General features: G+C 33.4%; 1 protein-coding gene across 1 annotated transcript; it reads right to left on the reverse strand.

Moving 5' to 3' along the window:
* Positions 1-4,224: 4,224 nt before the first annotated feature.
* On the reverse strand, positions 4,225-5,293 carry LOC107058842 (protein FAR1-RELATED SEQUENCE 5-like). Its single transcript, XM_015305020.1, has 2 exons — positions 5,217-5,293; positions 4,225-4,576 (listed from the first exon to the last, which is right to left on the reverse strand). Exons 1-2 carry the CDS (start codon positions 5,291-5,293, stop codon positions 4,225-4,227), a joined length of 429 nt encoding a protein of 142 aa, XP_015160506.1.
* Between the last annotated feature and the right edge of the window lie 9,072 nt (positions 5,294-14,365).

Genomic DNA, 14,365 nt, shown 5'->3' on the forward strand with positions numbered 1-14,365 from the left:
TTATAACATAATTTGGTTAAATAAATGAAAGTACATTTTTAGACTTTTACGAGCTAATAAGTTTTTAACCCAAAATTAGCGTTAATTTCCTAAATATTTATTCAAGTTTTGAAAATTGCATTCAAAGTTTTAAAGTTACTTTTGTTCATTAAGATAAAAATATCATTTTACTATCACTATTTTCCTCCAAAATACTAATCATCTCAAAAACCTTTTTCCCCCCTTCTAGTTGGCATTAGGGGTGTCAATGGGACAGTTCAGTAGGTTATTTTTAAAAAAAAATATCATTCCAATTTTTTGGATATTTTATAATGTATAACCAGAATTAGATTTTTTCGTTTTTTTACTGAAATATCACCTCAAAATATATTATAATTAAAATACTCCTTTCACAAATATGTTCTTGAAAAAACACTTCAATTCTTCATCGGAAAGTCAAGAATGTAAAACTCTGTTGCCATATTGTTTGATCTTAAACATATAAAAGGAGTGTTTGCGTAGGTTTTGTCATATTGCTTGATATTGTATCTATTATAGTATCTTTTAATTTTAAACTCAATTAATTAAAGACTAATTAAAGAGCAAACTCTAAGTCGTCTAGTCACAAGAGACGTAGGACCTATATTATATTTATATTTGAAAATATTATAAAATATGTTTATATATAAAATTAACATATTAATATATAAAATATATTTACATACACATAAGGTCATTCGGTTAGGTTCGGAATTTTTTTGATTTTTTTCATAAATTAAAAAGACCATTTCAGTTGTTCGGGACGGTTATACACTTAAATAAAATTCCACTATTTTGTTGATAGAATGACATAAATTGATTCGATTCGATTAGATTCGGTCGGTTCGATCAATTTTTCATATTCTTTGACACTCCTAATTGGCATGCTATACCTTACACCTTTTCTTTTCTTTTTTAATATTAGCCATATTTAACTCATTATATTTTGTTTGATAGAAAAATCTGCAGGGTATTAGGTTATTTGTGAATTATTTTTTGTATAATGTTCAAATAAATTTCTATGCATGTAATTTACTTTTATTCTGGCAGAGACATGTGTTTGATGAGTTAAATAGATTCATTATTATTTTTAAAAATGATAGTTTAATAACGTGACATATCAACTAGAATAAAAGGAGACATTTGAGGTATCTAATACTTTTTGAGAAAAATAATAATAAGTGAGTGATATTATCATCTTTAAAAAATAAAAATGATTCGTGTAGGCAATTTTCAAAACATAAGTAACTATTTAGGAAAACAATATAAAGTTTATGTATCGGAAAAATTCTTAAACATGCAAATTACTTCTTGATAAACTAATATATTCTTTTAATAACAAATAATAAGATAATAATTTTAGTTAAATAGATTTATTATTTAAGAAAAAAAAGCTTTAATGATATGGAAAATAATAATAGTTAAGTGATTATTTTATATTAAATAAAATAAAAATAATACTTAACGATAATTTTCAAAACTTCAATAGCCATTGAGAAAATGAAAAAGGGTATAAAATACACTTGAATAAAGTGGTACAAAATCATAACCCGTCCACCTATTGGCTTTCAAACAGCCTCCTTTCATCCAAATTTTGGTCGAATATTGGCCACTTTTATAATGGACAATAATTTAAATAATTTTAATGATTTTTTTTAAATATATGGCGACCATCTATTGGTTATATTTTGAATTACTTAATAACATCTCAACCATTTCTAATTATATCCGATCGAAATTAACTACATCCGTCCCAAATTAACTTAATCCAAACACATAATTGCTTCGTGGATATATATAATATGAACAATTGTAAAAATAATTAATTAAAAAATTCCTAAGTACACTTAGCTAGGAATGGCAATGAGGCAGGGCAGATGTAGTAGGGGTTGGTTTAAGGCTATGTGGGGCGGGTTTAAGGTTGTGTGGGTGGGTTGAAGTGGGTTTTTAAAAAACTAATGCGAGACGGGTTCAAACTTAATTTTAACTTTTTACATGTTATAAGACTGAAAGAGCATTATTTATTAAGATAATTTCTTTAAAGTTACTAAATTATTTAAGATAATAAATGAAAGTGGTTCAATAAGAAAATAATATAATTTCTTACATGTTTCCCAATAGATCTCTAAAAATAAATTTTCAAGTCATTATCTATTAAATTAATACAACTTGATGAAAAAATAAATTTATTTTTATGAATTTTATTTTATTATCAAACTTAAATAGAAAAATAAAATATTAAAAGAAATTATGCGGGCAGGTCTATGCAGGGTTAAATGGGGCGGGTTGAATATGAAAAAAAGTTATTATACAGACGAGACAAATTAAAAATATTATGGGTTAAGCTCAACCCGCCGCCCCATTGTCATTCCTACATTTAGCGAAATCATAATTCATAATGAGGGGTAAAGAAAAAAAAAATATGAATTATTATAGTAATAAGAATTTTATGTCATCGATCAACTACGACTCTACGAGTATAGAAAGTTCTCAGAATTTGTGAAAGAAAATAGAGAGCTTTCATCATCTTGAAAAGAATTGGAAGAACACCGTGCATCTTAGATAATAAACTGCATCTATAAATTATTTTATAAATAATTAACCAGTATATGTTTGTTTAGTTGCGTAATTTTCTCATTAATTTTAAGTAACTTAAAATGTAACCAATAAATATTCACTAAGTATTTAGGAAAATTAAAATTATTTAATTAACTATACGTTATAAAAATGGTTAATATTGGACCGAAAATAAATGACATTTGGTATTATAATAATAAGGCTCAACCCATTGATGACCCCCTAAAGTTGACACTAAATTTCACTTAGACACTTCAACTAGCTTTGTTCATTTTAGACACCTTATGTAGGGTCTTGTTTGGTCATTTTGACATTTTTTTTGACAATCACCCAAATATACAAGTATGTGTAATACAATCGTTGATGACGTGTCGAAGTGATGAATCAAACAAAGACACGTGGTATATATATATATAAAATAAATTTCAAATAATGACTTTTGAGTAGAAAAAAGATGGCCACAAATTTGATGACATGTGACATTTTAAACTCAAACAATAATTTTTTTTAAAGAAAAAATCATCACCCCATGCCCAACCCAATCGTCTTCTTCACCCCACCCAACCCAGTTTTCCTCTCCACCCTCACCCACCCCAACCCCAACCCCAACTGCTCCTCCACCCCACTAGCAGACACCAGATCTTCCTCTCCACCCCACTAGCAGACACCAGATCTTCCTCTCCACCCCACTAGCAGACACCAGATCTTCCTCTCCACCCCACTAGCAGACACCAGATCTTCCTCTCCACCCCACTAGCAGACACCAGATCTTCCTCTCCACCCCCAACCACTCCTCCACAATCCACCAGATCTTTCTCTCCACCCCATCCACCCAACCCCAATCGCTCCTCCACCCCACCAGCCACCAGATCGTCCTCTCCACTCCCACCCACTCCAACCTCAACCCCTTTTCCACCCATATCAAATTTTCAAGAAACACTTTCAAAAGAATTTAATTAGTTTGAAAATTTTATTTTATAAAAGTATGATTTTTTCTTCTTTACTTCTAAAAATTAGTTATTAATTAACAATGGAAGTTTTTTTTTTTTTTGCAATTCGGTGCAAATGATTCAAATACTTGAAAAAGAAATATCATATTATTTTGTAATATTGAAATTTAAACTTTTAGGATATCTTGTGGGCTGAAATTTACTTTTTTATTTGTGGCATCACTAAATCTATTTTACCATAGAAAAAATTTAAGTTTGGGAAATGGTAGCTAGAAAATGGAGAAGAAGAAGAGAAAATTTTTTAGTGAAATAAGGCTTTCACGCGCAGTAAGTGTGTGTATAACACTCACTATGCCATGTAAGCAAAAAGTGTCAAAATGTTATAGCAGAAATCTACATAAGGTGTCTAAAATGAGCAAAGCCCAGTTAAGGTGTCTAAGTAAAATTTGGTACCAACTTTAGCATCAATAGCTTCATATTGTGTTACAAATACACTCATCGGTGTACTAGAATTAGGATAATCCTTAAAAAATTTGTTCATACTTTCACCTCTTTGAGTTGTTGACATTCCAGCACAAAAATTCCTTCTCACATATGCTGGAATCCATTTTTCACGAATTGCATATGTTCTTTGCAACCAACTATTTTCTTTCAAATCGTAGGTTCTTATAATATCAGTTCATGCAGCTTCAAATTCCTCAGGCGTTGTTGTACCATGTAGACACTTACTAAAATTTGTTTTGAAATCATCAAAGTGATGACAGACATGACTTAAATATTCAGGAATTTTCTTCTCAATGTGCCACATGCAAAAGTGGTGTGCACAATATGGAAACACAACTGCTTTTGTTATTACAACATCCTGATCTGTGATAATTGTACGAGGCATAACACCAAACATTGCCTCTTGCCAAGTGCGAAGTAACCACTCAAAAGTTTCTTGAGTTTCATCCCAAAAAAGAGCACAACCAACTAAAATGGATTGATAATGGTTATTAACTCCGGTAAATGGGACAAAAGGCATCTTATATCTATTTGTCAAGAACGTAGAATAAAAAATGACAATATCACCAAAAAATTTATAAGCTATCCTAGACATAGCATCTACCCAAAAACAATTAGCTAAATGGCCTTCTACATCCATTTGTATTGCATAAAAGAAGCCCAGGTTTTGTGTCTTAAAGTGAATGATGGTGATATGAAGAAACAACAATACCCACTAAAACAAAAAGGGCGAAACAAGAATGACGATGAAATATTTTTGTTAGTCAAAAAAACAGAATCCTAAACTAATTTGGTAAATTAAATTTAGAATCCTAATTACCTTCTAACACTATATTTAATATTTATCAAATGGAAAAACTTAACTTTTGTGTGCATTAAAGTTAAGTGACAACGTAAAAAGAGTTCCACTGTTAGTGCACACAAGTTAATCTCATGTACGACCCCTTAAAATTATCCGCATAATTCACTTAGACACCTCAACTAAGACTTGTACCTATTGAACACCTCTACCCTTTCGAATTTGAACCGTATAAACATTTTTTGCCTACATGACACATTGTTTGTGATTCACCTCAGATAGGCGTGTAAAGATATTTAATTAGGCGTTTTTGTGGGGAAAAAATACTCTTTCTTCTTCCTCACCTCTTTTCCATCCGTTCCTCTTACACCAGTTTGCTGCCGCCGGCCATACATCCTTCTTCTTTCTTTTTTTCCTCTGGACATTTCCATTCGTTTAACTCCATCGTTGCTCCTTTTAATTTTTGCCCCATTGTCATTCATATTAAGAATGACATCATCGTAATTGCCACCTGCCCACCACCATGGCTGCCATCATTACCTTCATTTTCATCATTTAATTTGTAGAGGATAGAAGTTTGAAATTTATTTCTTTAAATCAATAAATATATTTTATGTAAATGTAAGGTGTTCTTCAATAAAAAAAAATCAGTTATAAATTTGACAAAGAAATTCGATGTAACTCCATTTTTTCTAATGTTGACACCCAATTTTGACCGACCTTTAACCCTTTTGGGAATGCTATTCGATTGAATACGTATTTTTTAAAACATATTTCGAGTTTAAAATTTAGTCGACTTTGTCTAAAAATTATATATTTTAGTATGCTTGATTTATAAAAATTATTGTAATTATTATCAAATTATTTTAAATTATATTTATCGATAGTTAAACTCGAAATAATTATTTTACATAAATATTTTAAAATATTAGATGTGTTTAATTATGTGAAAATATTTTAATATGTAGTATTTTATTAATCGGATCACATTCCCTTATTCTTCCTTAAAAATTATTTAAATCTTAGCCTAATCTATTCAAATTCCTTTCAATTCTAGCCTATTCAATTCCAATTATTTTTCAATAATGACCACCCTTTCATTTCAATTCTAGCCAATTTTATTTCAATTTTAGCCATCCAAATTCAATCAATTTTAAATCAGATTCAAAACTTTCAAATCCTCATTTAATCTCATCCGTCCATCAAGCTCCAAAATTCAATCTCAGCCCTCCACCTTTTTATCTCAACGCCTGAGATCAATTTCTTCAGCTTTCCTATTTTAAAGATCAAAACCCTAAAAGAATGTCCATTCTTTCTCCCCGTCCTCTCCATAGAAGCGCCACCCAGCCTCCTCCCTCTCTCCCATCAAGAGCCGGAGAGCCCCTCTCTCCCTCGTCTTCATCCAGGTTCGCTTCCTTTTTCAATTATCATCTCGTTTGGGCTAACAAATTCACATTTTCGTTTGAGTCTTGTGTGCGATTTTTACATGTTTAAGTATATGAAGGCCTAATGGTCGAAATCTTATGCAAGCATGAGTTCATGAGGTTGTCTGCAAATTGATTTAGTCTATATTCTTATCCTTGTATTTGATGTGATTAAAGTCTGTCCATTACTTTTACTGTGATCTGCCGATTTTCTATTCGAATCCATGAGTATTGTTTTACTGTGATCTGTCGATTTGTTATTCAAATTCGTATTCATTATTCCTGCTATGATCTGCTAGGCTTCAAATTGTGAAGTTGTAGTACACTTGCTGCAAATAGTCTGCTCTAACTGATGGTTTGCACATTTCTCTACATTTATATAAATAAGTTATTAATCTATGAATTCCTTTGATTGATTTCTATAAGGAAAAATCATGATTTAAGTCTTAATTGATCGAGAATTGTGTGCTCTTCCTAAAATAATTATGTGGTTTTTTCCCGATTATTGAAATATTACTGTTAGTCTGATATATTTTGGATTGATTTTAGCATAAATATCGCCTTATATGTGTGAGTTTGTACTCATAATTTTTCTCATATTTGATTAATTTAGCATCTTAATTGATTCAATTAATTTCTTGTTCATAATTTCCCTGCTATTATGCTGAGCTAGATTTCCATAGATTGTTAATTAGCTTGCATGTCTATGCTTAATTCATGGAAATCTCTCCTCCCCATGGTAAGTCTAAAGGCGTATATTATTTCTTTCCTTATAATTTTATTGCTGACTTTTATTTTATATTAATTAATAATGTTGTAAATTGATCTCTCCTTCCCTTAATAATTGTCTTGACTGATTCTTACTTGTCATATTTATAGTAATCCATGAATAAGTGAATTGGTGCATATTTATTACTCCCCTTACCTTATTGTGTTCTTCCTGTATATACATGTTTTTCATTGATTGTATCCTTACCTTAATTAGAAGATAGTTTAGGATTGTTTTTAATTTGGTAAAAAATAAATTAAACCAATTTGACCAATTCAATTCTCTTCTGATAAGGAAAACTAATTTTTTAAATTGATTTATCCATTTTCCTTATTTGTGCCCCCTCCCCTTAACTATAAAAAGGATCCCTCCTTTCATTATTTGATTCAGACATTGGCTTACACTCGAAAATACTAAAAAAATATCGCTCTCTACTCTCTAAAATAATTAAGTTTTCCAGTAAACAAAAAGCTCCGTTCTACTTGCTATTTTGTTGTGTTCGGGTCGGTTATTGGATTAAGTGTGAATCTTCATTGCTGATTTCTTTTACTGCATAACTGGTTAGTATCCTTTATACATGTTTAATTTCTGTTATGCATCATCTTAGCTATCTTAAGTCCAAAATTGGGTATTAATAAATAAAAGAAAGCATCCAGGTCTGTTTTCTTCTCCCTCTATTATGTGTGATCTTATATTTTTGTTTGAATGAATTGCTTGTTCGAATCTGGTGTGTATTCTCTGAGCTATTTTATAATTAGTTTGTTGTACAAGTGTGATTTTATATGTTATATCCACCTACTCTTCCACTTTGATTTAGCAGGTTGAATTTAGTTCCGAGAGTTCGAAGAGTTGCCTGGAAGGGGTCATTGAGACAAGATTTATTTTTAGCCATATTATTTGTATTTGCTATTATGTTTCTGTAATAATATTGTTGTGTAACTCTAACTCTCTCTCTATATATAGGAAATAACTTGGGGGACCGTCTAAGGGGGAGAGGGAATTACGTGCTAACAGTTCTTTTACTTATTTATTTCATTACGTGTGATTGCTATAAAATCTGTCCATGTTGCTTGAAACATGTGAAGCATGCTAATATGGCCGAATTCCTTAGATAATCTGCCTAAAACCAACCTTTATTAAAATTGACCATTATGTGATAAAGCTTGTTTCATAATTTGAACATTTATTTAGAAAACCAATCTAGTTGTTTAGATTTGGACTTCTTAGCTTAGCATGTTAATAAAATGGGCCCTTGAGAATTTGTCTGAGTGTTTAACGAATTTTATTATGTTAACAATTAACAGGTTAATCTCAATTATTTGATAACATGTTTAGAAAACTTAAATCTGCAATCTATCCAAAAATAATCTCAAGCCAATTTCGGCATGTAAGTTAATTAATGATTGTAGAATTCATGCATATAGGTTTTCTTGAATATCATAAATTTTCAGCTTGTTCGCATTTAGAAAATCATGCCTATAGGTTTTCTGAATGTTATCGTAATTTTCAATGTGTTTGCATTTAGAAATCACGCTCATTAAGATTAGTTTTATTTTATATGTCATTTGGGGTTTAGACAATCATGCCTATAGATTTCTGGATTATTACATCTTCATATAGTAAGTACGCTTAGGATCAGTAATTAATCTCAACATTTCGCTTAGAAACTATGCCTAAGACTAAATAAATAATTTTTCAGCATATTAAATAATATGAATAAGTCTGTTGCATATTTTTGCTCATTGTCAAATGATATCTGCCACTTAAAATCAATCAACTATTTCCAGCATGCTAAACTACGTAAATAATTTGCTTGATTAGATATTTGCTCAAAAGTTATTTTCTGCATTTCGAACACTGCCCTATCAATTAAATTTAATTCATAATAACTATCTGCATGCAACTTTAATATCTGCTTCCCTGACTAAGTTCTGCCCCTCAAAATAAGTAACTTTTCTGCATTGATATAAGTTCTGTTTGGCTACTTAAATAAATTGATGTCATTCTCAGCATGTTAACTAGCAATAACCTGATTTGTTTTTGCAACTAATAAATTGTTTTCTGTTATGTATTGTTTTCCTGCCCTCCTTAAAATTAAATAAATTCTGCAACCTGTCGTAACTTCATGCCTTATTAATATCGACCAGTTACTGTTGTAATATCTGTTTGTATGCCACACACTTAACATGCGAACTTTTCACTCTATCTGTGTTTGCCAGCATGTTTAATTAAAATCTAGAGGCAAATATGAGATTTACGTGCTAAATACTCGTCTTATTTATTTGACTTGGTGTCTAAGGGGCCTATTTAGAAGCATATATTTTATTTTGGTCTAAATTCACCCTAATAGTAGTCCAATGACCTTAAGCGGGGGCGTTATGCACCTTTTAGAGATGAAATGCATGCGGAGGGTGGGGTAGGGATAGTTTAGGTCCTACGGAGATGATGACATTGCCTCGAGCCGTAAACGACAAACATTTATTTTGTCTGTCTCTATATAGAAGCCGAGCGCTGATCCGTAAAGTTGTCATTTTTAGAGTCTCCATTCCCTTCTCCCTTTTATATGTTTATAATAATTATAATTATTTGGAGTAGTTTAATAAAAATAAGAACTGTTTTGCCTATCTATTTGTGTATATTCTGTCTTCTCGCTTATCTATAACTATTTCGTGTTTATATATTTGATATTATGTTATCATCTAGTTTTGTATGCTTAATTAATTAAATAAATAATTGAAGTTACTTTAATTGTTTAATATTATGTTATCACCTAGTCTTGCATGCTTAATTAGTTAAATAAATAAATGAAGTGTCCATAATTGTTTAATATTATGTTATCACCTAGTCTTGCATGCTTAATTAATTAAATAATGAATAACCGAAGTAGCCTTAATTGTTGAATGTCATTTATCACTTAGTAAGCATGTTTAAGCTAAATAACCTAAATAAATGAAGTTACCTTAATTGCTACTTGTAACGCCCCACATAAATTGCATGAGATGCGGCCGGGACCTACCGTTTTGGGCCTCGATGAATGCCTAACACCTTTCCCTCGAGGTAATTTGAACCCTTACTCGATCTCTAGTTCGTTGATCCTTAGTTAGATTAGTTAGGTTAGATAGGTACCCTAACACGCCTTAATTTGTTAGGTGACGACTCTTTAATTCAACCCAAAACCCAAAAGAGTTGTTAGGTCGAGCACCAAAATCCATTTTGAGAAAAAACGGGGCGCGACAAAACACCTTCCCCTTGAGGTAATTTGATCCCTTACCCAATCTCTAGTTCGTTGATCCTTAGTTAGATTTGTTAGGTTAGATATGTGCCCTAATGCTCCTTAATTCGTTAGGTGACGACTTTTCAATTCAACCCAAAACCCAAAAGAGTTGTTAGGTCGTGCACTAAAACCCATTTTGAGAAAAATGGGGCGCGACAGAATGACGACTCCGCTGGGGATTCTAGGTTCTAACCATCACGTGTTTCATGCTTTATGTGGGGTTTACTTTATTGCTTGTTGGGTCATTACCATGCTAAGTTGTTATCTGTCTTTCCGTGTTTATTTATGTTCCTTATACTTTTTATTTTCATGTTAATCCCTATTCCCTTTCCTTATTTGCTTAATTCGTTTATGTGTTTGCATGCTTATTTATATATATATATATATTTATTGCTTTATATAAAACTGTTTATGTGTTACCGTTTTCCATTTAATTGCTAATCGTTACTACTTTGATAACTGGCATTCCGCTCATACTTCCCCCAATTGAGACCCTTTTCCTTTCTTTTATATTTCTAGTGATGGTGTGCGACTTTGCACATCTCACAAAATACTCCAATTCTCTTCAAACCCCTATATTAGAGAGATGGCTGAGGCATGGCAGATGCGGATAGTTTTACTACCGTGGAACCATGTGTCTTCTCGCATAGAACCTCTTCAAGTCCGTGTCTACCCAATTCTTAGAAATATTAACTAGGTCATACATGTTGCATAAACCCTAGGTGGTTTGACCCTTGGTATCAAACCACACTCTTAATAGCCACCCTAACGTCTAAAGGGCCCCAACACCCTTCAGATAAAATGCATCATATGTGTCAACGTGAACATAATAATTGAACTAAGCCAAATTATATCAAAATTGAGTTCAGAATCTTCTCAGACTCTAAACTTCAAATTGGTAAATAAGGCTTGAATTAATTATTGTGTATCACTTATGTGTCGTCTTAGGCCTACCACTGTCTCAACGAGGCCCCTTGCATTTAGGGCGTTTATCTTAAAACAATGTGTTTGTTATCTCAATTAATGCAACGCTCTAACTTGGGTGTTCTTTTGCTTTTACTTTTGTTTTACCCTTCCCCAATGGTTGATCTGTAGACCATGGTTTACCATACACGATCAAAGGGTGCTCTTCCTTCTCTTCCAAATGAGAACCGCAAAGGAAAGAGGAACTCGACTAATGAGAAGGTTATGGGTAAGACTATTGAAAAGAAGCATCTTTCAGACGAGTTGGTCTCAAGCCTGAAACAGAAAAAAGAAAAAAAAAGTTAGAAGAAGAGGTGTCAGATATGCGCGAATGCCGAATGGGCTAAGCTGTTTCTCTCTGTCAATCCCGCCTTGGAGACAAACATGGATAAGTCGCCTATCACAAGTCAAGCCACTCTCCAAGATAATCCTCCACCCACTCACCCTACCTCTAATCCCCCACCAACTTATTCTACTTCTCATCCTCAAAATCAACCAAGCTCCATTCAAATGCCTCCAAGGAACACTCACTTTCCAAATTACCCATATCCTCCTCAACATCATGCATATGCTCCTAAATCTACATATCTCACTCCATGCCTGCAGAATCCCATCATACAAGCTCTTCGATATGAAACGCCTCTACACTAAGTTTCTTGGTATCGCGCACCTCTCCAAATTCCTCCATATCAAACGTTTCCATCCCAAAGGCCTCATCTACCATATCAACAACCAGCATATCTTGTCCACAATGTCATAATCCTCACTAACCTCACATTCGCAAAAACCTCTTCAATGTTGAGAAGAAACCCGTCAAAATTTATGCTTCTTTAGTGGAATCCTTTGACCGACTCTATGAGAGGCTTAAAATGGATGGATGCGTGACACCTATTCTTGTCCAGAATCCAGACACTCAGTCCAAACAGTATGACTCCAACAAGACTTGTGACTATCATTCAAGAATAAAAGGGTATACTATTGAAACATGTTGCGATCTAAGAGATAAGATTCAGCAACTGATTGAGGCCAATGGCATACACTCGACAGACCTTGTGCCAAAGGAGTGTCAACAGTGAACAATTCGAAGTTTATTTAAAGCGTTTCCTAATAAAAGGCTTGCGCCGTTTAAGTTTATGTTTTCTACATTCTGGTACCCATGTTAGCATATGGGCAATAAAGTTGGGCAGAATCTATCTTTTGGTTGTTGCTTAAGATGCTCCGTTTAATGTCTTGAATTATGCTCTTGTAGTTGGAACTACGTCAGACCTGATTCCCGTTTAAGAGGGGATACGTAGGCGCTCCTATGGAGTTCGGTCTTATTATAATAAAAAAAATTAATTTCCCCCTTTTGACTATATAACTAGGGCAAAATTTTTGAGAGGGTCTCAAAAAATTCCATCAGAATGACATTTTCTTGCAAATGATGATACTGGGGCAGAATTTTTGAGAGGAATTAAAAAATTCCTTCAAAAACATTTCTTCTCGCAAATCAGTAACTGGGGCAGAATTTTTGAGAGGGTCTCAAAAATTCACAGCAATCAAGCTACAATCTAACAAAGATCAGAATAACAGAAATGCTATTGGGTCAGATGTTGTAAAGTCTCAAACTGTGCCATGGTCAAAGATTCTACAATACTTTTTACAAACTAATATTTCAAAAAGCTTTTCAAAACTCTCCTCTCCTCCATTCACATTTTCCTTAAAGCAAACGCCCGAAAAGGTCTAGATGGCAAGACAAAGGAGCACTGTGCCAAATCAGGGATACAAATCAACCACCCCCTTAAACTAACTATTTTTCTTTGAATGCAGAAAAGACAGGTACATATATATTAAGCAATTTCAACACCGCTTGAAGGATCAATGTGCCGTTATATTCGTCAAATTGCTAATCAATAGCATTCCATCCTTCCACAAGGCAAAATACCAAACCATCAAGCCCAAATCGCTAGTCTAATAGCCCACTGTCCTTCCAATAGGAAGGATCGAGCACTCCATATCAATCCCGAACAATCGCCATTCAACGACAACCTCTCTTTACTATAGGACGAAGGGTCAAGCTACAATACTCCGAACTCAAAATTCGTCGACAAATGGCACTCGACCCTTCCAACAAGGCGAAGGTCCAAGATATTTTATGCCCTCATCAATCAAATATTATGCATATGCCCAAAGATTGCATGTGCCCTAAGATTGCATGTGCCCGATATTGCATTATGCCTGATATTGCATTATGCCCGAGATTGCATGTGCCCAAGATTACATTATGCCCGAGAATTGCATTATCCCCGATATTGCATTGTGCCCGAGATTGCATGTGCCCGAGAATTGCATTGTGCCTGATATTGCATTGTTCCCCAGATTGCATGTGCCCAAGATTGCATTGTGCTCGAGAATTGCATTGTGCCCGAGATTGCATTGTGCCCGAAATTGCATTGTGCCCGAAGATTGCACGTGCCCGAATTGCATTATTCCCGAAGATTGCATGTGCTCGAAGATTCCATGTGCTCGAATTGCATTTGTTCCCGAAGATTGCATATGCTTGAGGATTGCATTATTGCATTGTGCCCGAGATTACATTGTGCCCGCAGACTGCATGTGCCCGATATTGCATTGTGCCAGAAGATTTACACTATGCCCGAAGATTTGCATTGTGCCCGAAGATTGCATTGAACCCGATATTGCATGTGCCCGAGAATTGCATTATTGCATCTGCCCAAGATTGCATTGTGCCCGAGATTGCATTGTGCCCGAAGATTGCATGTGTTTGAATTACATTTGTGCCCGAAGATTGCATGTGCCCGAAGTTTGCATGTGCCCGAAGATTGCGGACATCATATCATGGCCTAAGGATTTAATTTCTATCTATCATGATCCAAAGGTATCACAGTCAAAAGGCATCATTGTTTCCTGGTCCGCATACAACATTTGCATGACTTGAGGATATAAGTTTTGCATATCATGGCCCTAGACATCATAGCCTAAGACATCATTTCTCATAGTCTTAAGGCAAACATCATGGTCGATATGGGAAATTGCATCATGTTTACATTTACTGTTTGTTGATATATTTGCTCTAATCATATTATA

Source organism: Solanum tuberosum, unplaced genomic scaffold (genome assembly GCF_000226075.1).
Source record: "Solanum tuberosum cultivar DM 1-3 516 R44 unplaced genomic scaffold, SolTub_3.0 scf00672, whole genome shotgun sequence".
NCBI classification, from domain to species: domain Eukaryota; kingdom Viridiplantae; phylum Streptophyta; class Magnoliopsida; order Solanales; family Solanaceae; genus Solanum; species Solanum tuberosum.